General features: G+C 35.9%; 1 protein-coding gene across 2 annotated transcripts in view; it reads left to right on the top strand.

Moving 5' to 3' along the window:
* Window positions 1-6637: 6637 nt before the first annotated feature.
* TMEM117 (transmembrane protein 117) overlaps window positions 6638-27279 on the top strand; it is a 93204-nt gene continuing 72562 nt past the window's right edge. Inside the window, exon 1 of one of the 2 annotated variants that reach the window (XM_044677966.1) lies at window positions 6638-6914. In XM_044677966.1, the coding sequence (XP_044533901.1) occupies window positions 6638-6914 (277 nt within the window). The remainder of the gene's footprint in view (window positions 6915-27279) is intronic. The other variant, XM_044677967.1, reaches the window with a different exon arrangement.

Genomic DNA, 27279 nt, shown 5'->3' with positions numbered 1-27279 from the left:
TTGGTAGCATTAAAAAATCACTTCAAGGAATGTTATAAACACTTTAAAAATGTCATGATGTTGATTTTTGCCTTTGTTTTCTCTGTTTCAGGCCCTATTAAAGTATTCATAAGTGTTTTTATATAGCCGCAAAAGATTTATTAATAATGCTATTTGGAGACCTTTAGTACTGCTTTGTTTTGGGTTTCTGTGTCCTGAAAGACAAAATATAAACAAAGAAAAACATTTAGACTATGAATCAATGATCAGGGAAATCCTAGAGATGGTAATCATAGATGTGATTCTGTAAATTATTTAGAACTATGGTATTTGTTAAAAACTGCCTTTCACTGATAATATTTTTTAATCCCTTACCTTCTAACTTATAATCCATATTATATATTGGTTCCAAGGCAGAAAAGTGGTAAAAGGTAGGCAATGGGAGTTAAGTGACTTGCCCAGAGTCACACAGCTGGGATGTATTTGAGTTCAAATTTGAACCCAGAACCTCCCATCTCTAGGCCTGGCTCTCCATCCACTGAACCACCCAGCTTCCTCCTTCAATAATTAATTTTAAAGACTGTGTGGCCTCTTGAGCTAGGCTAAAACTAAGGCAGAAATCTGTTGTGGCATTATTTAATCTTTGTTAAACATTTAGTATTTAAGATTTTACACACATCAGAGACGTTTCTGTTCCCTCAAGTATAAAATGAGAATAATATGCTAAAATCTACCCTCATTTTCAAGGCTTATTTTGATAAAAAAATTTTTTTTGTTCTTCTGCACCCCAGTCCTAATTCAAAACCTATTTCCACACCATAGCTGGTTGCCTGGGTATCACATAATTTGCTGCGTGCCTTCATGCAGGTACTTTCCCTGATTCTTCTCTCAGGCACCACCAAAAACTTGCTATTAACATGCTATAGAACAGTGATGGTGAACCTATGGCACAGGTGCCAAAGATGGCACACAGAGAGCCCTCTGTGGGCACACAGCTGACCTTCCCCTTGTGCCCCCCTCCCCCTGAGTTCATTATAGAAAGACAGAGGGACTTGGATGGAGCTGTTCCCCCTCCCCCTCTCCACTGTGCCTGACCACATTTTTTCACATCCCCCACCCCTCTGCCCAGCAACCCAATGGGGGCAGAGCTGGAGGGGAGCAGAGCACTCGGGCCACTCCCCTCCCTTTCTCTACACCTGCTGAGGACATTCCTCACTTCACTCTCCTCTTTACCCAGTAACCCAATGGGAGCACTTCCTCCCTTTCCTGTGTGAGGTAAGAGGGGGAGGAGGGGTATGCCCAGCACTTGGTGTTGGGGAGGGGCACAGCACTCAAAATCTCTAAAAGGTTTGCCATCACTGCAAAGAATCATAGAAATATACCTGGAATGAAATTTATATATCATCTCTCTCACTTTGCAACTATGGAACCTGAGGGCCAAAGAGACTATGTGATGAACCTCGAATCACAGAATAAGTGACAATTTTAACCCAGGTGTCCTGACTCTGTTTTTCTCTTGCTTCCCATTGATCCTTTCTCATTCCCCTTTAAGAATATATTTATGCCAAAGGAAACTAAGGATTTTGTTTTCCAATACCAAGAAGACCCCGTTTAGATTCTACCTCTGACCTCTACTTCTTGTGTGATGTTGGGTCAATCATTGAAAAGTGAGGAGATTGGATTTAATGGCCTGTGATGCCTCTTCTAACCCTAAATTGACAGTCCTATGTACATATTTCACTGGCAGCATATATTGGTGTATATAATGCTCCTGCCTTTACTGTCCAGCAACAAAGTAGAATTCAGATCTGGGAAAGGGCTTTAGACGTAATACAGTCTAAACTCTCTATCCCTGACCCTCTTACTTCTTTTTTTAAGATTAGGAAACCAAGATTTAGAGGTGAAGTGACATATTCAAAGTCACATAACAAGTTACTGGTAGAGTTAGGACTAGAACTGAAGTCTTCTGATTCCTATTTGAATGTGATTTTCACTACATCATGCTCACTAATAGTAAAAATTTTAAGTCAAGAAGGAGCAGTGGGTGACCCTAAAGGATAAGGGATCTTGGGGAGAACATGGTTTGATTCTGCTTACCTTATAGTTGGCATTTGAGGATAAATGTAATTTTTGTCCTAAAATACTTTAAAAAGCAAAATGTCATATAAGTACCTATTTCATTATCTTTCACTTTAAGATCAGGAATAATTTGAAGGGCTGTCTTCATAATATGCCGGTAGTAATAATTTTAAGTAGCATTGTATAAAATCTTCCAGTTTAAGGACTTTCATTTTGTTTGATTCTCACTAAAGTAGGGAACATATAAAATATAGCAGTGTGCTTCACAAAATGTATGGCAAAAATTACATAAGGTAACAAAATATGCTTAACTGCATCCATCATATCATAAAAACTTCTAAATCAGAGTCATTAATAATAGTCCAAGGTAACATATGAAGCACAGATAGAAAAGAGAATCAGAGAAGCTGGAGTGATATCTTTTGTTTTCTAGAGCTTTATACACAGAAAGTTCTTAAAAATATTTTTGGTTCTGTTTAGTTAGGTACTGTCATAACTAAAGACAACACTAGCAAAGTAATGAATTATGAGCCTTTTTGCCTTTCTTATAATAACAATATATAATACAGTGTAAGAGGCAAGATGGCGTAGTAGATAGCAAGCTAGCTTCAAAGCCAGGAAAATATGGGTTCAAGTCCTTGTCTATGATATGCATTGCCTATTTGACTCTGGGCAAGTCACTTAATCATGTCAGTATTCTAGGAAACTTTACCAAGTTACAGAGAAAACCGCATTAGTAAAGTGAGTTTTCTCACTTGGGAATGAATGAAATCACAGGTACAGATCTAAGTTTACATATTTTGTTCAATCCTTTACATTGAAAAAGATTTATGTATATTCTCTCAGTAATCCTTAAAAAAAACCAAACCATGACACAAAATGCTCTTCAGAGAGAGCATTGTGTTTGTGAGAAGAGTATGAAATTGGGCTAGAGTGACAAATCCTGATTCTGTTCCTTAGTGCTTATGTGACCTTAAGTAAATTAATAAAGTGAAAGGATTTAATGAGCTGGTTTCTAAGGTCTCTTCCTCTTTAATATTAAATCTTAAGTAAAATATTGACTTCCTGCTGAGAATAAGGAAGTGTGCAAATGCAGTCATTTATTACCATATCTTAATGAGCCTAATAAAGGAAGGGGATTTTATTTCAACCGAACAGGGTATTTTGTGTTGTTCAGTTATTTCATTTGTGTCCAACTCTTTGTAATCCCATTTTGAGTTTTTTTTTTTGGAAAAGATTTTGGTGAGGTTTGCCATTTCCTTCTCTAGCCCCTTTTACAGATGAGGAAACTGAGGCAATGGATATTAGATAACTTGCTAAGAGTCAACATATAGTAAATGTCTGAAGCTGGATTTGAATTCAGGTCTTCCTGAGTCCAAGCCTAGTGTTCTATCTACTCTGACAGCTAGCTATCCCAAACAGGTTATATCAATAACAGAAAAAGAATCATGACCGAAATGAATGAATTTGTGATTTCATTCCTTCTTCGAACATGACACAACATATGACTTGTAAATTCTATGTTCTGTGGTCTCTTACTATATTGGAAATAAATGACACAGCAAAGAACTCAAGCAGAATAATGCTTATATTTATATTATACTTATAGGCTTAAAAAGTTCTTTATGTACATTGTGAGTGAATGCCACAACTATTATACACATTTTACATATGAGGAGACTGAGGCTCAGAGAAGGTAAGTGACTTGGCCAAAGTCATTCAGGCAGTAATTGACCCGGTCAGTATTCAAAATCAGTGTCTCTAATTCCAAATCCAGGGCTCTTTCCATTGCACAACATTCTACCGACCATAGGTGAAAAACCATTATGGATATAAGTTAAGATACTGATAGTAGCAGCTTGAGAATTATTCCATTGGCCAAGAATGAAGTGAGATTATTGTAATTTCAAGAGGTAGAATATAAACCCCCCAAAACACCAAATTATTATCAGTGCTATATTTTAAGGAGATAAAAATTAATCTGGCTGCTCAATTTGATATTGTGCAATGGGGAGAAAGGGAGAAGGAAGGGAAGACCAGAAAATAAGACCATGCGTAAGCAACTTTGTGACTGCATGACTATAGTGCTCTTTGACCTTGCTGCCATGGTAACTAGTGAGTAGCAGGTGAAAGTATCACCATAAAATGTTCTCATTGGCACTAATCCTATAATAAAAATTTTCCCAAATGACAAGAATATCATTAAGACATGAAGGAAACAGGTCAATACTTAAAACTTTGGCACAACTGCAAAACTTTTTTTCAAAAATCACATTATTCTGTATTTTTCTTGGATTTCTTTTGGATTTTCTGACTTTGCTTTTCTCCATGTGAGCAGAATAGCCAAACACAGGCTCTTGTGTTCTTGTGGTGGGTGACATCTTCCTGACTCAAGCAAATGGGTACAGGGTTACTGTATGCTTTCTACTCTCATTCATTCCACCTTGTATGTTTCTGTGAACTTTCTTTGGAGACTTAAAAAGATTTTATGTATTAATAATCAATTTGGAGAGGAGTACCAAATTTGTAACTTGTAAATTGTGAAGATAAATGCCATCAGTAAGTTTTGTTTTCCTTAGGAATATGTCAAATAAATGCAGAAAGCAATGTTAGAATGTCTATGTAATCCTTTGCTCACTTGATGCTAGACTAACATTGGTTTAAATGTTGATTCCATGTAACACTTTATACAGATATTCTATTTTTAATATGAACTTTGCTTCTTTCTCCTGTCATCAGTGATATATATATATATATAATATAATTATGTATTACATATAATAACAGCTCATATTTATATAGTGCTTAAAGGCTTGCAAAGCACATTCTGTTATCTCATTTGACTCTCAAAATAACCCTGGGAGGTAGGTGTAATTGGTCCCATTTTATAAATTATAAAATCGAGACTGAGAGGTTAAGGGTCTTGTCCAGGGTCATAGAACTAGTAAGTATCTGAGACAGGATTTAAACTCTGGTTTTCACAATTCCCAAATCCGGTACTCTACCCATTATGTTACTTAAGTGAAAAGACAAAGTTACAAAATGAGGTCCTACAAGAATATCATAATACTACCAAAGTCATGGAGTTGCTGTGGATCTGACTACATCCACTGGAAAGAGGATCTAGTCAGAAGTCTTAGGTTTGAGTCTGAGCTTTACCACTTATTTTATTGAGAGTAAATTAGTCAAGCTCTCTGGTCATCAATCTCCTCATGGTAAAATACTTGTAACACCTACCTCAGTTTATGAAGATCAAATGACATAATGAACTGATAGCATTTCTTAATTAGAAACGATGCAAGAAAGTTAAATGCAAGAACGAGCAGTTTTTGCAGCCGAGAAATAAGGTTGACAATGCGAGTTATTGGATGGTGAGCCAAAATGAAACAATTTAAAACAAATGACTAGGATAATCACTACTCGAAGTTGGAAGGCAGCAGCATTACACAAATTTTCAGGAATAGTTCTTTCAACATCAGATGGCCTGAAAAGATCTCCAATACCAGACTCTGGGAAAGTCAGGACGCTATGAAAAAAAAAAATATGGAACCCACCAGGGAGGAGAAAAGTCAGAAGGCCAAAACAGACCTGGCAAAGATATGCCCAGTTGGTGGAAGTTGCCCAGAACAGAGTCTGTTGGCGTGAGATGCCCAGTTGGGGGAAGTTGCCCAGAACAGAGTCCGTTGGCGTGAGATGGTTGCGGCCCAATGCTCCTCTGGGAGTCAATAGGAATAATCATCATCAGTTCTTTCAACTGAAATTAAAGTTTTACGCATTTCATATAGCAAAAACTAAATGATAAAAAAATAGCCAGATCCATTTAGCAATTGTAGCATTAACCATTTAATGTCATGAATGACAAAGTTGACTTCAAGCCTTATTTTATCCTACTTAATCCAGAGCCCCAAATTACTTTTTGTCAAATTAGTCAAATTTCATGTAGGAGAGTGAAGGCTCAAAGTCTCTGAATAGTATATTGAGAAGACACTTTCTTTTATTTTTGCCTTAGTTATTTATTAACAATTACATATAATAACAAATTTCCACACAAGTTTTCCTAGGTTATATGATTGAACTTATCTCCCTCTCTCCCTTCCCTTCCCCTTCTCAGTGCTGGCAGGCAATTCGATATGGGTTATACATGAATTATCCAGCAAAACATATTTCCATATTGTTCATTTTTGTAAGTGAGTAATCTTATAAAACCAAACAGAAGGGAACATTTTAAATGGTAGGGATAAAGAGTAAGGCAGATGTGCTTTCAGTTTTAGCTTATGGCATGTAAGCACCATGACTACTCTCTGTCTGTGACCAAGGAGCATCAGCAATTTCATTTTGACCCCAAGTTCTGCCCTCCTAATGTAAGGACAGGCAAGTGTTCTATCAGATAAGGAAACAGAGTTCTTCTCTTGACTGAAGACCATAGATTAAGAGATGAAAGGAACCTTCGAGATCATCTGGTCCAACCCCTACTTTAGATTTAAATGGACCTAATTTGAGGTACAAAGACCTTTTGCTTTCTTCTAACCATATGTATCCTTCCTCACACAGGAAAACTGCTGAACTGAGATTTTGAAGGATGGGTAAAGACTTCCGATATTATTTCCAGCATCCATGGTCCCGATTGATTGTGGCTTATCTGGTGATCTTCTTTAACTTCTTAATATTTGCGGAGGATCCTGTCTCTCACAGTCAAACAGAGGCCAATGTTATTGTTGTTGGAAACTGTTTTTCATTTGTAACCAATAAATACCCTAGAGGAGGAGGCTGGAAGCTCTTGAAAGTGCTTCTATGGCTACTTGCAATTCTCATAGGACTAATAGCTGGGAAATTTCTATTCCATCAACGTTTGTTTGGTAAGTACAATGATACATGAAATGAAACTGTACTCATTTTTGACTTCTAAAACATAGTATTGATAAACCTAAGTGCCAAATGAAGGGCATTGTAGTTGTGTAGAGTGCATTGTCCTTATACTTTGAATTGTTCTGCACTGTTGCTACAATGTTTTCTGATTAGTGTTTATATCTAATTCTTAATTTTTTGCTTCCAAAAAATGGTCATAGAATGAAAACTTGCTTTGTTTGGTTTTGGTTGTTATTTTTAGAAAAAATAATAATAGTTGAAGTTTTAAGAGCAACCCTTCTCCTCAAGCCATATGCTCATTAAATTAACACATTGGTTATCTGTCTCCTATATCAACCAATCATGTTGTTGGTTCTGAGGGACCTAAAAGTAGAAATCTTATTTGTTTTTCTGACCCATACATTTTTAGGGGTTTTTATGTTTGCCTTTATTAGAGTAACTGTTTGGCAATTGTCCAGTTTATAGATTCAGAGGATCAGATCATAGATTTTACCTAGAAAAGAGTGTATAGACCATCTAAACCTCATTTTACTTATGAGGAAATGGGCCTAGATATTAATTTCCCTAAGTTCACACCATCTCAGTCAGAATTTGAATCTAAACCCTTTTTTTCAAAGCCTTTTATAAAAACTATTTGGTATGAATTACTTTTCTATTTAAAGTAAATTGAAGGACCATTAATCTCACATATAACATTCAGTCATAATGATGAGTCTTTTGCCTCATTAATTACTATATTCTGATGAATCATTTGTGTGTAATGAGTCTGTTTTGTTAAGGGCATATTTCAATCATCACTTCCATCTTAACTCTTCCTGCTGGTACAACTAATTTAGCTCTTGAAAATTCATACTAGACTTCAGTTAAAATGTACTTACGAACTTACTTTAAAGGACTAAAGTAAGCTTATGTTTTTTGTTATTTGTTTTATGGCAAGGGAAAATTAGTGCTTTGACTTACATTATCCTGTTTATTATGATATTTCTTACTCAATTCATAGCCTTATTCCCCCCAATCTGTATTGTAATTCTTAGGATCATATTGCACATAGAATAGTAGCATTCTTCCAGCACTGATAAGAAGAAGAGAGCCAGGAACATTCTATTTCCATTAACTAGTTTCTAACATGCTCATAAAAAAGAACCAGGAAGACAAAAAAAACAATCAGAAACCTCTAGCCACTTGGTCAGACACATACGTACAGGTCATCTCAAGGTTCTCCTGCAAATTATTATTTTCTGCACTTCTTTTTGGGATGTGGGGGAAAGGAGAGAAGTCTCCAAACTTATTTTCCCCTATCTTGTTGAAGTCTGATCTATAACTCAAAGGGAGAGAAATTGATCCAGGAAAAAAAGACGAAGCAATCAGAAATATTTCACAGTTTGCACAGAGGAGAACTTTTCTCATAGTCTTGGTTGCAGTCTTAGTTACTGAGTTACTCAATTACAGAGGAGTCCCCTGTGTCCTCTCAGCAAGATTCCATAATGCAAAACTACTGCTACAACAAAAGTCCATGCCTATAAGTTGATTTGGGGAATTTTAAATTGTGCTCAAAGGGCTATAAAACTGCATGCCCTTTGACCCAGCAGTACCACTACTAGATATTCCCAAAGAGATAAAAGAAAAGGGAAAATGATGCATATGCACAAAATATTTATAGCAGCTCTTTTTGTGATGTCAAAGAATTAAAATTGAAGAGATGCTCAATTGGAGAATGAACAAGCTATGTTATATGATTGTGATGGTGTACTAATGTGGCCTAAGAAATGGCAAGCAGGATGGTTTTGGAAAAACTTTGAAAGACTTAGACAAACTGATGCAGAGTGAAGTGAGTAGAACCAGAAGACTGTACACAGTAACAGCAATATTATAAGAATGATCAACTATGAAAGAATTAGACATTCTGATCAAAACAGTTCCAAAGGACCCAGGACAAAAGATGATATCCACCTCTAGAGAGAAAATGTTTTTTGAATGCAGGGTAGTCCTTTCCATTCCATCATGCACCATTTAATAGAAGTATTTCCATATTTCTCAGAAGCCATGCCTTTCATCCTTTCTTGTAGCACAATAATATTTTATCACATCTATTTTTGATAACTTGTTCAGTCATCACCTAATTGATCATTACTTCCCCAGTTCACAATTACAATTTGCCGTCCCGAAAAGAGCTACAAATATTTTAGCTATCTTTAGTTAATTTGTTTTGCTAAGAATGAAATCCCTTCCTTAATCTACTCTCCCTCTAATTCCCCTTTCTTCCTTCTCTTGTTTCTCTCCTATTCCACTATTGAATAAAATGTATTTCTGTACTCAACTGGGTATGTGCATGTATTCTTTCCTTCTTTGACCAGTTGAGTTGAAAATGAAGTCCAATAGTCAACTATTTCCTCCACCTTTTTTTCCTTGCTTCTCATACTTCTAGCCTACTTCTTGACTTTAGACGTAATGTTATGACTGTACCTTAGGATTTTCTGGAGGGAAGATCTAGGCTAGTTCTGCTACTGCTTTCTGGAGTCTTGAGTATTGTATCATTCTAAGATTTCAAGTTCAAGCTAGGTACCTTCAAGCTTTCAGTGCTGTCAAAGTTGTTTCATCTTGGGCAAACTTGATTATTCATCCTTTGGTCTGAGCTCTACAAGTTCCTGACCTGTGTTTAAGTCTGAGCAATTGGCTTTTATGTTTGCCTCCTTTTTTTTGGAATTCTGGTAGATTGCTACTGGGCTCAGTCACTGTCAACCCACTGCAAAGCTCTGTTGGTCCAGAGTGACAAAATTGTAGTCTTCCCTCTCACCTGGAATTCTTGACCTGGGTATTCTCATGAAGTTTCAGACTGGGCTAGAGTTTGGAACTGAGACTACTTTTCTCCCAGAGTCCAAGCCTCACAGCTTCATGCTTGTCACAATTTTTTTTTCATATAATAGGAACTGTAATGATCATAGCACATATTACCAATGTTGTTCAATCAGTCATGTCTAGCTCTTGGTAACCCCTGGTCTATAGTTGTTTAAAGGGTTTTCCTGGCATTGAAATGGTTTGCTGTTTTCTTCTCCAGTTGATCTTTTTGTTGGGTAATCAGATGTTAAGTGGCTTAGCCAGTGTCACATAGCTAAGAAGTATCTGATGCTGGATTTGCACTCAGTTCTTCCTGACCCCAGGCCCAATGCTCTATCTACTAAGCCATCAGCTGCCTTATATTAACAATCATTATAAGAACTTAATTCAGTAATGAATTTATCCCTATCAGTTTTGTTAGATGTACTTGTAATTATGCTACAATAATTAGGGAAGACTTCACTGAGGAGTTGGAACTTGAATTGGGTAGAACTTGGATAGACCCATATGAATTCTCTAAACTCAACATTCTGTCTCCCAACTCTGTTTTTGCACAATTTCTCTCCTATCCCAAAAATTTACTTCTTCATCACCTATTTAAATCTCTAGTTGTCTCCAAGCCTCTACTCAGGCCCCACTTTCCACTTAAACTTTTTCCTGATCCCTCTAGTTAATGCTTTCTTCTTCTTTAAATTATCTTGTGTATATTTATTGGTATTTATTATCTTCCTGACAGAAAGTAAATTCAGAATTGTATATCAGGAATAGGATTTGCCCCAAAGTACTGGTATTTAGTGGGAAATACAATTTTTCTCTAGAGGTACTGATTTCTCTTTGAGAGGGCCACTGTTGCTATGAATATTTCTAGTTACCAATATCAAAATGACCTGTTATCAGGTCAGAACGGGTCCAACCTTTTCCTTGGCACCCACAATAAGATAATGGTCACATGAGGGCCAGATTATATGTATCCAATGTTAGAAAAAATTGGAAGTTTGGACATTCTTAGTAAGTTCCTACAGTGATACTAAGGAAGAAGCAAGGCTGAGGATTTTCCTTCTCATTGTATGTTCCTTAAGTTATTATCTAATAAATACTAAATTGGTAGCTATTGAGTAGTTTGATATTTGTATTTAAGTACTTGGAATCTTGCAAATCTGATGTTGTTCTAAATAATGTTGAAGTGATACATCAATAATATGTCCAGGGTTATGAGAAGGAAAACAAAATTCCATTCAACCAACTCATTTTCCCTGTTTCATTTTAACAAAAGGTTGCTTCCTACCAAGTACTGAATAACCATAGTGTTTCTTTTGTCTCTTACTGGCATTCAGTAAAATTCAGTGCTAGGGATTTTTCTTAGATTGCCTTGTCTCAGTTTGTTCTTTTGCATGTTTATATTTTGCTAGGCATTTAGAATTGAAAATCTGCCTTTGTGATGTGGTGATATAAAAGGAATAATGACAAGAAAAAAGAGAAAATCATTTGGAACTCTGAAAAACTATAATTTTAGTAAAATGTTAAGGACAAAATATTTGTCTTTTAAACTTTAAGATCTTAATTTGTAAATAGTATAAACATATCATTACGATGATGCATTCATAGTAGTTCAAATATTGATAATCACTTGAGTAGTAATTATTTTGTTCTTATCAGACTGATAATGTCGACATTTTTAGAGGAAATGAAGGCCTTTTAGAGAAAAGGAAAGTATAAAATGATAATATTTTCAGCCAAGGACCTCATTATTATGTTACCTATAATCATTAAAGCTGACCTCTTAGTAATTCAGAGTCAGGTGAGAAATTCTTTTAATGTCAATTCACCCTCATCATCTTCATGATCATTTATTTAGTGAGTGTCTGCATACTTAGTACTTGACAATTTCTTAACGCTTCTATAAATGCCTTGTGAACCCTTTCCATAGAATTATAGAAGATCAGGAATCAAACTAAAGGGTAGTTTTTGAGGCTAGATAAGCCTTCTACCATGAGTTATTTAATCTAATTTAAAGTATAGGCCTTGTGAAGTAACTTATAAGTGACAAGAAAATAGATCAAGAAGATATAATTTATGAATCATTGGATTATCTGAAAGCCATGAACCAGTACAACAACAAAAGTGTAGACATCATATTTAAAGAAATAATAAAAGATACCTTAGAACTAGAAACCTTAGAACCAAAGAGCAGTGTAGAAACTGAAAGATTCAACTGGTCACCTTCTAAATGGGATCCCCAAATGAAAACTCTCAGAAATAAAGACAGATTCAGAGCTTCCAGGTTGAGGAGATAATGCTTCAAACAACCAGAAAAGCATGATTCAGTTACCAATGAGCTTCAGTCAGGATCACTCTCGAGATCTATCTATCATTTCTGATAATCTAATAAGGACAGCTTAGTTGATAAGGAAATAACAGGACACGAGAGATGATTTTGACTGTTAACTCATAGCTGCTTCTCGGAGGTGTCATTGAGTCACAAGTTTTTGATATAAGAAATTCAAACTCCCTTTCACCCAAAAGCACAAGGATAGTTTCCCACAACTACACAAAGCTGTATTTTTAACATAGACAATACATAAGCCTTAGAAGCTTCAAGGTGTAGATAAAAACTATGATAAACTATCAACTATATTTGTTATCATTAAGTGAAGTCTGGTGCATTTTGGTAGAAGGGAAAGCCCCTGAATTTCTCAGCCTTGATGGCATTAAACAATATTTTTGAGACCCATTAGTTTACTTTAAATCTGGGCAAAATGCCCTTGCTAAGGGTTTGGCCTTGGCTGTACCAGGCAGCTGCATTCCTGGCCAAAGGGGAAGAGTGTTAACCTCTTAAATTCAGCTTTTCTAGGAACTTCAAGCTTTTCAATAAGACCACAATACTTTTCAACAAGAAATCACAAGGATCACAAAAGGGGTCAAAAGAGAAGTCTCAGATTTTTATCTATTCTCTTATTGGCTTCTCACATATTTCCCCCCTTTCTTTAAATTAAAATGATTTATTACACAGGAAAACTTTTAATAATGAAAGGAGTCATCAATTAGTTATAATCACCAGTTATACCTGGATCTGATAGGATTTACAAATTAAACTGTTTATTTATGGCTTTCTACAGATCACAGAAGATTTAGCAGCTACCTTATTGAAGGAGTGGAGGGGGAATACGATATTCCAGAAAGTAAAGGAGTTATGATTACAACCAAGAATAATCTACTCAAATTGTGGGAAGATGGTAGAGTAAGGCATAAAGTTTCTTTGGTCTCCTAATATCCCCCAGAAACAACTTAAAATAACTCTCCAGAATCAATGCTAAAAGTGGCAAAAAGATACACAAGAGGGTAGTGAAGCTGAAACGCCAGAGACAACCAGGGAGGAAGGTTTCTGACTTGCCTGGCTTCAGTCTTACCACTACAGGTCCTGAGGTCAGAAATAGAGCAAAGAGAGTGGAATCAACAAGGCAGCCCCTTGGGGCATGATTGTTTTGTTTGCTTGTTTGCTTAGCCCCAGAACTTGTGTCCACAAGGATACCACTGGAAATCTGTAGGTGGTGGGCCCTAGGAGCAATTGTGTCAGTAAAGGAGAAAATATCCAACTACTGATAACTATTATAGGACAGAGAAGACCTTGCCTCAAATTCAGAGGACAGTGAAGTAAAAATTCCTACTTCAAAAACATCAAAGAAATACAATAAATGACCACAAGCTCAAAAAAGAGCTTTTGGAAGAGCTTAAAAAAGGTCTCAAAAATGAAATGAGAGAAGTAGAGTAAAAATTAGAAAAAAAGAACAATGCAGGAAATAAAGAATTATGAAAGACCACCCAAATGGAAAAAGAGATCTAGAAACTTGCTGAAGAAAATTATTTATTAAGAACTAGAATTACACAAGAGGAAGCTAATGCTTTTTAAGATAACAAGAGATAATAAAGCAAAATCTAAAGAATGAAATAATAGAAGAGAAAATGGAATATCTTATCACAAAAACAACTGACTTAGAAAATAGATCAAGGTACTATAAGAATAGTTGGACTCCTGGAAAGTTACAGTCAAAAAAAAGAGTTTAGGCACCATACACCAAGAAATCATCAAGGAAAACTGCCTAGAAATTTTATTTTCAGAGGGTAAAATAGAAATGGAAAGAAACTACCAATTACCTCCTCAAAGAGACACAAAGATGAAAATGCACAAGAACATCATTGCTAAGTTCCATACCTCCCAGGTTAAGGAAAAAATACAAGTAACAAGAGAAAAAACAATTTAAATACTTTTGGAGCTAGTATCAAGACTTAGCAGCCACAATATTAAAAAAATGCAAGGAATGGAAGAGAGTATTTCCTAGTACAAAAGAACTGGGCTTACAACCAAGAATAATATATCTAGCAAAGCTAATCTTGCTTATAAAGGTTAAAAAAAAGCAAACCAAAGGAATTTCAACTATTTCCAGAACTTGGCAGAAAATTTGATCTATAAGAAACATATAAAGGTAGTGAAAGACTCATTATAAGCAATGCAAAATGTCAAATTGTTTGATTCTGAGTGTTTTGAAGGAGTGTATATGGATTGAAGACATGAGGTTGAGGTGAATATAAGAAATGGTAGTGGAGTATACCAGGAGGAGGCAGGGTGGAATGGCTATCCTATATAGAGGAGAAATGAGTGAAGGAACTACTATGGAGAAGGGGAGGAGTGGGTGGAGGGCTGATAGTACTAGAACACTACTCTTATCAGACCTGAGATAAAGAGAAAACAACATATGCAGTTATAAGGGTAAAAATCTTAAATGTACAGAGAAACAAGTGTGAAGGAGGATGGGACATGGAAGTCCCCTTGGGAGACTGAGGAATTAAAAGAAGGTTAAGAGAAGGGAGGGCAAGGGAATAATAAAAGGGAGGGATAATTAGAGGGCAGTACATATTAAGAGACGGGGTTAAGATGAAGGGTTAATGGAGAAACTTTTTTTTAAACCCTTAACTTCTGTGTATTGGCTCCTAAGTGGAAGAGTGGTAAGGATGGGCAATGGGGATCAAGTGACTTGCCCAGGGTCACACAGCTGGGAAGTGTCTCAGGCTGGATTTGAACCTAGGACCTCCTATCTGTAGGCCTGACTCTCAATCCACTGAGCTACCCAGCTGCCCCTTATGGAGAAACTTTCAAGACAACATAGGGGAGGGATTTTTTGGATTGAATTATCAAGAAGTAGGAGGGCACAGCTGGAAGGATTGGAAAGGGATTTTTGGAAAGGTGGATAGAATAAGAATTAAAAGGTAAGGGGGAAGGAACAAGTGAGTGACATTTGTAAAGGTTGGCCAATTTGGAACTAGAATGGCAAGGGGAGAGGATAATGGAGGAGTTATTGGGAAAATGTGAATTGGAGAGGTATTTAAGGAAATTAGACATCTGAGGGGGGATATGGCCAAAAGAAAAGAAGAGGTGGACAGTGAGAAAGAATGGTATAGATGGAAAAGCAGAACTAGTAAATATGATTTTGAAGGTAAATGGGACAAATTCACCCATGGGAAGAAAATGGATAGCAGAAAGGATAAAAAACCAGGACCTGACAATGTGTTGTTAAAAGAAACACACTGTGAGAGACATGCATAGCAGAATATATTATATTTTGGTTGAGACAGAGACAGTAGAGGTAGCATTCATGACCTCTGATACAGTTGGATCCAAAATGGATGCAACTGTAAGGGATGAACAAGGTAACTAATATTATTTTGAGGTGGGATACTATGGATAATGGAACATTATCAGTAATGGACCTGCATGTACCAAATATTATAGCATCAAAATTTTTTGCCTCTTAAAAGTAGATAAATCTAACCAAAAATAAATAAGAGGTGAAGAAAATGAATAGAATCTGAGATAAGTTAAATATGATAGATATCTGGAGTTTCCTCACATACTTGCATGAAACTAGCAGTAGATATAACCCTGAGTATACACATAATTAAACATAGTTCCTGGTGGGACAGCAATGGTTTAGAGAGCATAAATATTCTGCAAAAATCTTACTTTAACACTGATCATACTATGAAGATAATCTTATATTCCTGAGGAGTTGTGTCATTGGAACAAAAGTTCCACTGGGTATGACCAAGCTGGAAAGATTTGGTTTTGGATAGAGAATGGTCCTAGCAGAAGACTGTCTGCTGCCTAAGGACCAATCTAGTTAAATATGGTCTCAGTAATGTATGTTAACTGAGAACTAAACTGGTTAAATTGGCCAAATTAAATGCTGACCAAAACAGGCCTGATATTATGTTGCTAGAGAAGCCATGAACTGTTTTTTGAAAACAAGGTGGAAGTATACATTAAGAGCAGTAAAGTTGTTCATGCTTATTAATCTAGGAATCCCATTACTAGGATTTGACCCTAAGGGAATTACTGAGAGGGCAAAAAGTTGTATATGTATGAAAATATTCATGGAAATTTTGTGATGACAAAATAACAGAAATCATACAAATGTAATGATTGGGAGAAATGGCTGAATAGATTGTGATATTTGAATGTAATGGATTGTATTATTAGAATACAATGACAAATACTGGAACAATAGAGAAAATAAGGGAAATGTCTGAAGAGATAAAAAGAGAAGAAAAGAGAATAATAATAATAATAATAATACATACTACTATTATATTTTTTAAAACAGTTAAAAAACCAAGAGAAAAACATATCAAAGTAAAACAAATCCAAAGGCAACTCAAAAGCAGAGGATGTTTCTATTAGCACACACATATAATTGACATATTTTTAAACAAATCGTAAACAATGTGGAATTTGTGGTATTGCACCTAATTTTTTTACATTTATTTATTTAAATTTTTTTGGTTGGTGGTTACTAAGTATATAATTTTTTAAAATTAAAAAAATCTACCCAGAAATCTGAGAATAATCCCATAAGAGAAAAAATTCATATTTAATAAAAGAGAGAACTTTCAAGAATTCCTGATGCAAAGACCAGAGTTGAATAGAAAAATCTGACATTCAAACACAAGACTCAAGAGAAGCATAAAAATGTCAACATGAGTGAGAAATCATAAAGGACTTAACAAGGTTACATTGTTTATGTTCTGATATGAGAAGATGGTACATGTAATCCTTTAAAATTTTATTTCACTAGGGTTGTTAGAGGGAATCTACTTAGATATAGGACATAAGTGTGAGTCTGGTATGTTGGGATGATCTCAAGCAAAGAACTGAAGAATGATAAAGAGGGATGTACTGGGAGAAGGGTTTAAGGCAGAGGATGAATGGGGAAAATCATCTCACATAGAAGAGGCAAGCAAGGAAGAGTTTATACAATGGAAGGGAGAAAGTAAGTGGTGAGGAATATTTGAACCTCAATCTTATCTGAATTTGTTCAAGGAAGGAAGAATAAAAATACAAACGGTTAGATATAGAAATTTATTTTACTCCAATAGGGAAGTAGAAAGGAAATGGGCTAAGAGAAAGGATGAGAGATAAGCAGGAGCATAGAATGAGGGAGAAAGCATTCAGAAGCAAAACAGACTCTTAAGGAGGGCACAAAGTAAAAAAGAAGGATAAATGTAAAAGAATAGGATGGAGGGAAACATGTATTTAATAATCATAACTGTTAATGTGAAAGGGGTGGACTTACTGATAAAATGGAGGAAGATAAAATGAATTGGAATCCAGAATCCAACAATATATTGTTTATAAGAAACATTCTTAAAACTAAAGGATACACACAGTTAAAATAGAGGGCTGGAGCAGATTGTGCCAAGTACTGTGCTATGTGTTGGGGATAAAAAAAGAGGTAAGAAACAGTCCCTGTCCTCAAGGAACTTGCAGTCAAACTGGGGAGGCAACATACACAAATATACAAAGCAAGATATATATATATATATATATGACAAATGGGAAATAATAGAGGGAATACATTAGAATTAAGAAGGTTTGGAGAAGGCTTCTTGAAGAAGGTGAGATTTTAGTGAGGCCTGGAGTTTGTTGAGTGAGGTGGGGTGATATGATTGGAACTGAGCTTTGTAATAATCATTTTAGTGGCTGATTGGAAAATGGATTGGAGTGAACAGAGATTTGAGCCAAGCAGACTCACTAGCATGCTATTGCAATAGTCCGGACAGGAGATGATGAGGATTGGAGGGATGGCAGTGTCAGAGAAGAAAAGGGGGCATATTTCAGAGATGTGGCAAGGGAGAAATCAACAAGCTTTGGCATCAAATTGGACATGAGGAGTAATAGTGTGAAGTCAAGAATGACTCCCAAGTCATGAACTTAAAAGAATGGTGTTACTCTCTACAGTAACAAAGAAGGGAGGAGATGAGGGGGCTTAAGATAAAAGATAATTAGTTCTATTTTAGACATATTGACTTTAAAATGTTTCCTGGACATCTAGTTTGAGGTGTCTGAGAAGCAGTTGGAGATGTGAAATTGGAGGTCAGCAGAAGGTGTGATGCAGGATTGACAAAAGTTGGAAAGTTCAATATTGGTTTGGGTTTATAGAATACAAAGAAAACAGTCCTCATCTATATTTAGAATTAGTATATAAACTTTTCCTTATGAAGAAAAGCCTTATTAGTGTATCATTTCTTCATTATTTCTGTATAAATCAAATAAAATAGAAAGTGAAAATTCTGACTCAGCAAATGCCTGACATAGTATTGATTCTAAGATGGAAGTAAAGGGTTTTAAAAAAAAGATCCTCTGCCACCTGTAGTTCCCATAGGATAGAGGATCCAAATCTTTCAAAGAATACTTCAAGCATTTAATCAAGCCAAGTAATGTAAAGGTATTATACTTAAGCAGTTAGTTGACTTTTTAGGTTCTCTTTACTTCACATGTTTGAGGTGACTCATCCAAGACTAAAGGACATTTTCTCTATCTGACCCATAGACTTCTATATTCTTTGTCCCAGTCCTCCCTCTTTCTTCTATCTCAGGCCTCCTACCTGCCTAAAGTAGCTTCTTGTAAAAATTCCTATTCAGTGGAACTGTAATAGGTTGTTGGAATTATGCATCAACAGGAAAAACACACAAATCAGAATAATTTAATTGATGAGTGAAATATAACTGATGTGAAGTATAGATGGTGGTCACTACCCAGACAATATTTTGTAAAAGCAAGAGAATACAATATAGTATATTGTAGTAGAAAAAGTGCTGAATTTGAACTTAGAGGACCTGAATTTGAACCCAGGCTTTTTTGGAATTGGTTTTTTTATGTGTGCAACCTCATACAAGCAGCTTTCCACTTCTGGAAGTTTCCACTTCTGGAAAGCATATTACTAGAATAATTCTCAGTCCCTTTTCCAATCATACCTTTAGAGAAATAATAATAATAATAATAATAATGTACAAAAGAGTGGCTTCCTTCTGAGATTACCTTTCATTTACTCTGTGTGCATTATGCATGTGTATGTATAACATACATGACACATTAAACATATTACACATATGTGACATATTGTATATAACTTTGTAATATGAGTATAGTAGTTTGCATATTGTTCTATCAATCAATAAACATTTATTAAGCTCCTGCTGTATATTAGGCACTTGACAAAGTGCTGGACCCTGTGCTAATTTCTATTAGCACCTGAGTTTCTTCAGAAGAGGGACTGAATTTTTCTCTTTCTTTGTATTCTCAGCGCCTATGTCCCTAGCACATAATAATTGCTTAATAAATATTTATTGATCTATTGAGTGAACCTATTTTATTCATTCAAGACTAACTCTAATTTCTCCCACCTTCCACTTTGAATGCTCCTCAAACAACCACATGGGTAAAGCTAGCATGCTAAAAATAGTTACAGTGCCTCAACAATCATGAATTAGAATAGAGAGGATGGAAGAGTAAATATTTTCTGACTGCAGGGAGCAGGAAAAGTTTCCTGTTTTAGATACTAGAAAGGGCAGTTCATTGTCACCCTCCCCTCCAAGTGGAAGCAGGTGTGTATATATGTGTTGGCAGTGATAAGTTGACTCACCCAAGTGCATATAGACCATGATTCCATGGTAGTGTCTCTTCAAGCCATTGATTTTCAAACCTTTAGAATCACTTTAGATGCAAGTATAGGGAAGAAAAAAATCCTCTGCCCCCAAATTTCTCCCCCTCAAGAAGGAAAACATGCTAGTTCCTCTCAAACTCCATGCCTTTCTCTTCCTTTGTCTTCTTCCCAGAATTTTCTGCACACCATTCCCAACCAATCATCTCCTGCACGCACAGCCTCTGGAGTTTTTCCTGAACATCCATTGCTGTGCATACTGGGATTTCTATGCTTCAAAAGGTGGGTCACATATATTATGTAACATAAATTTCTAATGGACCCAATCAAGCATGAATTTTTTATTTTCTCCAGCTCTGTTCAGTAGTACATGGTTAGAAGTAAAGAAGGTAGATAACAGGAGCAATCCAAGGCTGGGGTTGTGCAATAGTATCAAGGGGACAAGATATTTGAATGTAGACGTGAACTCATTCAGCAAGTAAAGGAGTAATGAGCTGGGAAAGAAAGAGAAATGAAAGGAAAGGTTGGAGTTAATATTGAAGATGAAGAATAGTGTTAGGGACAAAAAGGAAAAGATTATGGCCATATGAGGTAAACTACAGAGTATTTAAATAGAGAAGTATGATATTTGTGAGTGTTGGCAATATCAAGAGTATAATCATCTCTGTGTGTAGCTAGGAAAAGTGAAAGAGATCATGGAAAATGCATAGATTGAGGAACTGAGAAGTTAGGGTATTAGAGGAAGTATCAGTATGTATATTGAGGTCTCTTACTATATACTGGTATAAAGGGTGAAGTGAAAGAATGTGAACCAGGTACTGAATTTATTGAGGAATGAAGTTGATTTAGGGTTGAAAATGTCCACCAGGATTTGGATTGGGTGACAAATATGGATAGTGTGAACATTGACAGAGCAGAAATTGTTGAGATTAAGAGAGAGACTGAAAGTAGCAGTTGAGAGCAAGAAGTATTCCAACTTTCCCACCATAACCAGGGAGTCAGAGCAGTTAAGAGTGTGGGGGAGTAGAGAAGAAAGAAAGGAATAAGCATTTATTAAAGTACTTACTATATAAAGTCCATGGGGGGGTCACCCAGATTTTGATAGGACTAAACAATAATATGTGCCAAGCCCTAGGGATACAAATACAAGCAAAAAAGATGTTCTAAGCCCCTCAAGGAACTTACATGATAATAGGAAAAGATGATACACAAAAGGAAGCTGAAAATCATTTGGGTTTGTGTGGGAGGGGAGGGCACCCTGAGTCCAGATCCCAGAAACTGAGCCAGGAGGGGAATAAAGACTGGCTTGGGCCTCTTCACAAAATGGAGGCTCCAGGGGAAATTCTCCAATGAGAGAAAGAGGTAGACCTTACCAAGGGATATTCCAGGATGAGGAAGAAGACACAGGGGTTATTGGATGTTCCAGGGTAAGGAGTCCCTAAGCACTGACAGAAGTTTCAGGATGAGCCAATATGGTTTGGAAATCCAGAATTCAGGAACAGAGCCAGGAATGGGAAGAAAAATACAATATTATTAGAAAGGGTGTCCAAAGACATCATATAATCATATTTCATTGAGTGCCAGAAGATGGAAGGATGAGAAAGGGAAAGGTTTAAGATTAAGAAGATTAAGATAAAGATTAAGATTGAGAAAATACATTTCTTAGGACCAGGCATTTCAGGGTTTATGGTGGAAAGGGGGGAGAGTAGTACATTATAGAAGAAAAGTAGGATTGAGGAGGTAGAATTGAGGAAGTGATCAATTGGGGATGAGGAATAGAGCTTACACATTGGCAGCCAGGAGTTCAGAATCAGTGGAATGAAGAAAATATAAAGGGAGTTTAAAAATAAAGAAGAGATTATAGAATATAAATATAAAGAATACTAGTCATTGAAGAATGAGTCTAGGTAGATTATCAGTGATTGAGAAGAGTTATAGAAGGTAAGCTGGTGATTAAGTTGTTCAATGTTTTCCTTTGAGGTCCAAAGTTGTGGTGATGTGTTCTGTGAGGCTGAGGAGCTCCTGGGTTCCTGTCTCATAGTAGACAGGAGCAAGTGTAGGTATGGTGAGGGATAGTGTTGTTAAGAGATAGAAATGTAATGCCGAAGAAGTATAATTGAGGATAGGTGGGGTCAAGGGAAGACCTCTAGAATTCGCTTGAAAAGGCTTTAGGGTAATGACAGAAGGGGCATGTAGGTAAGTTCTGGAATTGGTGCTGGGTGCTAGAGTAGGGTAGAAGGAAAACCCGGGACTAAGATGGTAGTCAGAAGGAGAGCAAATCCACACAAGGTGTTGGCAAGGCACTAGGATGAAGACAGTGGCCATGGTAAATGGACTGCCTAGATCCAGTGCTGGTTCAAGGTTTTGGGGAAGTTCCTGTAGTAAAAGTTGAAGTCTGACTGGCACAAGGCATTGGGAAGGATTTGACAATCAGTAAATATGTGACAGGATTCAAACTAAGGTCACCTATTGTCAGAAGAGAAGTATTTCAATGCAGTAAAAAGAATCAAGAGACCTCAGTTTAGTTCCTTGCTCCCATTAAAGTGTGTTCTTGGATAAGTATATCTGTGTACTACCTACCTAATTGAAATATAATGCTGTGCAAATAACAAAGTGCTGAAATGTGAGTAGTGGCTTCATTATAGGATGTAGGATCAGTAAAATTGATTGTAGGGAGGAAGTTGGTTGGGTGATGAAAATAGAGAAAGATCCAGAAGGTAGAGTGCTCTTTACTTGTTAGGATACCATAGTGGGGAGTTTGGGGCACCAGGGAAAACTGGGTGCTTAAAACTCAGAGGCCACAAAGAGAGACACCTTAAAGGTAAATTTCAACTTCTTCAGTTTTGTCTGTTAACTCTGAGACTATGTTTTGAAGGTGCATTAAGGTTTGCCTCTTATTTATCTTCCTGACATCTTAGTGACTCTGAAGAATTCATTGATGGGGAAAGAGAAGCATAGAGTTGAAATGGCATGTTAGAAGGTTACACCAATGGCCAATAGCTGAGTTGTAACAAGGACCAAGTGATCTCTTGATGCTCAGACAAGTACGTTTTCAGACATCTCAGATGGTGAGTTTGCAGCCTATAAGTCTCACTGCCCTGGGAAATGATTGTATGTGTGTGTGTACGTGTGTATGTGTGTTCACACATGCACATGACTGAAGAGTAATCTCTTTCACATTTGCTCTGCATTATCTGTATTTGAGGACCTTTTTGAACTGCCTAAATAGGCCCTTCCTTTAGGGAACATAAAATCAAGTAGGTTTCATTGTTGACTATGAAAGAGGTTCTTGTGTTCCCAGGGAAAAAGGCAAGACATTGCCTATAATTGCTGCTGAACCTAGAAAAACTAAGAGTAAAGTATATGGTCCTTCCAGCCATAAAAGACCTATCACTTCTTGCTGTATGCACACACACGTATATGCATATGTACACATAACATATATACATGTATATATAATGATATACATATAAATATGTATGTGTATACATAGATTTAAATGTAATGTATTTTTCTAATATAGGAATAATATGATGATGCACCAAAATTTTCCTAGGGTGCTCAAGATTTGTTATAACTTTTCATGTGTATTTTGATGATGAATTCTGAGATAGAAGAATCTGTTAATGGTTGGCAAGCTGGGTTTGATAAACAAAATATACTGGGAAGTTTTGTATCTAGCACCCTTTTTTCAAGATAATTTGTTCCCTGTTTAACTTCTTGTGTTACCACTTACTTATATGGTATCTTGTTTCCTGAATTTATTCCTCTCTCATTTACCAGCTTTAAGTGTATAATGTAATATTTCATCTGTAAAGGGTATTTTCTATTCAAAGCTGATGAGATGATCTTTGAGTTGCTTCCAATGCTATGAATCCAGAATTCGTGGCATTATAGGAGTTAAGAGGAGGGAGAGATCATTTCTGTTTGGCATGGTCAGAGAAAGCTTCACATAAGGAATAGAATTTGAAATGGGTTTTAAAGGATTTCAGTAGCTGGAGCCTCCAAGAAGAGTATATAGCAAGATTTAGGCTGCGAAAAGGTAGGGTTATATTCCTAGGCTTAGTGACTAAATTAGTTTGGACAGATTGGAATATTTGTGTAGGAAAGTGTTAGAAAATAAAGCTTGGAAGGTAGTTTAATAATAATAATGATAATAATAGCAATGATAGAAATTGCTAGCATTTATTTAGCTCTAAGGTTTACAAAGCACTTTACAAGTATTATTATCTCATTTTAGCCTTACTATAACCCTAGGAAATAAGTACTATCATTAGATTCATTTTCCATATGAGGAAATTGAGACAGACTAAGGTTAAATAATTTGTCCAGGGTTACATATTTAATAAGTGTATTAGCAAGATTTATATTAAGGTCTTCCTGACTCCTGATACAGTATCACACCATGCCAGTGTCACATCTAAGTAGTTTGTATTTTATTCTGTACCAATCTGCCAATCAAAGGGCATTAACTAACCCCCTGGTGCTAGAAATACTAGCACCAAGAATGAAATAATTACTATTTTCAAGAAGATTGCATTATAGTTGGGAGACAAAACGTAGACATATAAGTATATATACATTTTTATATATATATATATACACTTATATACACACATATATAATATTAATAGAATAAATGGAAGTAAATACAAGGTAGTTAAATAGAAAGTAGTCAAGGAGGCTTGTGGGGATTAGGAAAGCTTTCATGAAGGTGCTCTTTGAGCTGTGTCTTGAACGAAGATGAATTACCTAATTTCTGTGAGACTACTTTCCAGTTTCCCCAGTAATTTCTGTAAAAGAGGGAGTTCTTGCCCCAGTAACTGAGATCCATGACCTTATCAAATAGTTGTTTACTGTAATCATTTGTTTCTGTATATTGTGTACATAATCTGTTCCTCTGATCAACTTCTCTATTGCTTATCAAGAACCAAATTATTTTTATGGTTATAACTTTACTATATGGCTTGAGATCTGGTACTACTAGGCTTCCTTCCTTCCCATTTTTTTCATTGTATCCCTTGATATTCTTGACTGTTTGTTTCTCTAGATTAATTTTATTATTATTTTTTTAGCTCTGTAAAGTAACTCTTTGGTAGTTTGGTTGTAAATTGGTTGTATGGCACTAAATAAGTAAATTAATTTAGATAGCATTGTTATTTGGCTCATCCTACACATAAACAATATTTTTCCAGGTATTTGTATCTATTTTTATTTGTATGGAGAGTATTGTAATTGTTTTTATATAGTTTCTATGTATATCTTGGCAGGGAAAGTCCTAAGTATTTGTACTTTCTGTAATTATTTTAAATGGGATTTCTCCCATCTCTTCCTGCTGAATATTGTAGATAATATAAATATGCATATATATGGATATTTTATGTGTATTTATTTTTTACCCTGCAACTTTGCTAAAGTTGTTCATTGTGATGGCTAGTTTGTTATTTATGGCTCTCCAGAGTTCTCTGGGTAAACCATCATGCCATCTGCAATAATGATAGTTCTATTTTCTTATTGCTTATGGGAAGTTTGATTGGTATGGTGCTGATTAAGTAGATTAATTTAGGTAAAATTGTCTTTTTTTTCAAAAAGCCATCTCCAAATTTTATTAATTAGCTCAATGTATTTTTTACTTTCAATTTCATTGATCTCTCTGTTGATTTTTATCTTGATTGTGTTTTTCTCAATATTTTAGTTGCATTCCCAATCTTTGGTCTATTCCTTCTCTTTTTAATGGATGTGTATAGAGATATAAAACTTTCCATAAATACTACTTTGGTTTTATCCCATAAATTTTGATATGTGTCTCATTGTTATTATCTTTAATAAATATCTGATTGTTTCTATGATTTCTTCTTTCACCAGTTCATTTTTTAGGTTTAGGTTATTTAGTTTTTATTCCATGCTTCAGATTCTTTAATGAATATAATTTTATTGCATTATGGGAGGACAAAGATTCATTTAACATTTCTAATTTTCTGCATTTTTGTGCATTTCATCCTTTGTGGTGAAAGTGAAGGGGGGAAGGTAGGAAGGTAGGATGGATGGGAGAAAGGAGAGAGGAAGGTAGAGAAAGGAAAAGGAAAGTAGTGGTCCCCAACCCTGGCAGGGGGAAATTGATCAGAGCCCTTCAGGGGCTCAAATAAATGATCAGGGAGCAACTTTAGGGTTTGAATAGCTAGGTTTTATTTAGATTAGGAAAGGGAAAGTCTAGAGAAAAGTAGGAGGTAAGAAGAAAAGGAAAAAGGTGCCAAGAGAGAACTCTGCAGGGTTCAGCCTCCAGCTGGTGAGAACAGAGCACTCCAGGGTAGAGAGAGCTAGCGAGAACTTAGGATAGAGAGAGCTAGCAAGAGCTCAGGGTAGAGAGAGCTCCAGGGTTGAGAGAGCAGAGCTTCCAGGGTGGAGAGAGAGAAAAGGAACCAAATTTTCTCTTTTATCCTTTCTCTGACACCTCCCACAAAGGAAGTGGGAGGTGTCGGGGGAAGTTGTAGCAGAGATCCCTGGGAGACGTAGTTTTCCAGGGCTTATAACAATTTGAAATGACACAATCCCCATAAATACAAAATTTGGAAGATACCACACAGCTGAGAAATAGGCACATTCCTTTCTATTACAATTCAAATTTTTTTTACTAATATATCACATCTAACTTTCTGAAATTTTTATTCTTTTAAAAATATCTTTCTTATAGTTACATCTAAGCTACATTGTTACATTGACTTCTTTTAAGCCAAACTTGGTCATAATAATTTTCTATATTTTTTTGATCTTTTCATTGACATTATTGTAGCCATTGCTTTCCTGGTTTTGTTCAGAGCACTATGAATCAATTAATGTGAGTCTTTCTATCCTTCACTATACTTGTTGTGAAGTGATTATTACAATATAGCAATATCTTATTGCATTCATGTACCACAGTTTTTTTAGCTCATATCTCACTGATGGGCATCTAATTTGTTTCCAGTTCTTTGGTATCATATAAAAGATATTTTGCTTTTTCTTTTTAACATTTATCTTTTTGGGGTGTATGATGAATGGTGGTAACATTAATTGATTCTCTGTCCCACTTATCACAGCAGCTAATCCAAACCTCATTTCTCCTTAAGCTTTCCAACCCACTCCCTCTCCCACCTCATACACTATAAATATTGAGGCCATCTTTGAAGACTTTCTTCTTATTCCCTTCTCAGCTTGCTTTTTTCTAACATCATCTCCTACTATTTCTCCTTCACTTTAGTCTCTGATGAAGGTCCTTTTCCTTGCCAACTCTAATACAAGTACCCTTCTTCCCATCTTCAGCAGATTGTCCCTATTGTCATATTCACATTTACCCTAAACTTCATTTATCCTTATCTAAGGACTTTTCCCCTTACTTCTATGTATCTCTCATCCTCAAAAAAATTCCTCCTTCATGCTAACATCTCAACTAGCTATTATCCTACATCTCTCATTCTCTTCTTTAATATACACATTGAAAAAGTGGACCCTACCCTGTGCCTCCACTTTATCTCTTCTCTTGCTCTTTCCC

This window comes from Gracilinanus agilis, chromosome 5 (assembly GCF_016433145.1).
Source record: "Gracilinanus agilis isolate LMUSP501 chromosome 5, AgileGrace, whole genome shotgun sequence".
Taxonomy (NCBI): Eukaryota; Metazoa; Chordata; class Mammalia; order Didelphimorphia; family Didelphidae; genus Gracilinanus; species Gracilinanus agilis.
The sequence above is the reverse complement of the archived record's forward strand: the minus strand, read 5'-3'. Positions and strand labels throughout refer to the sequence as shown.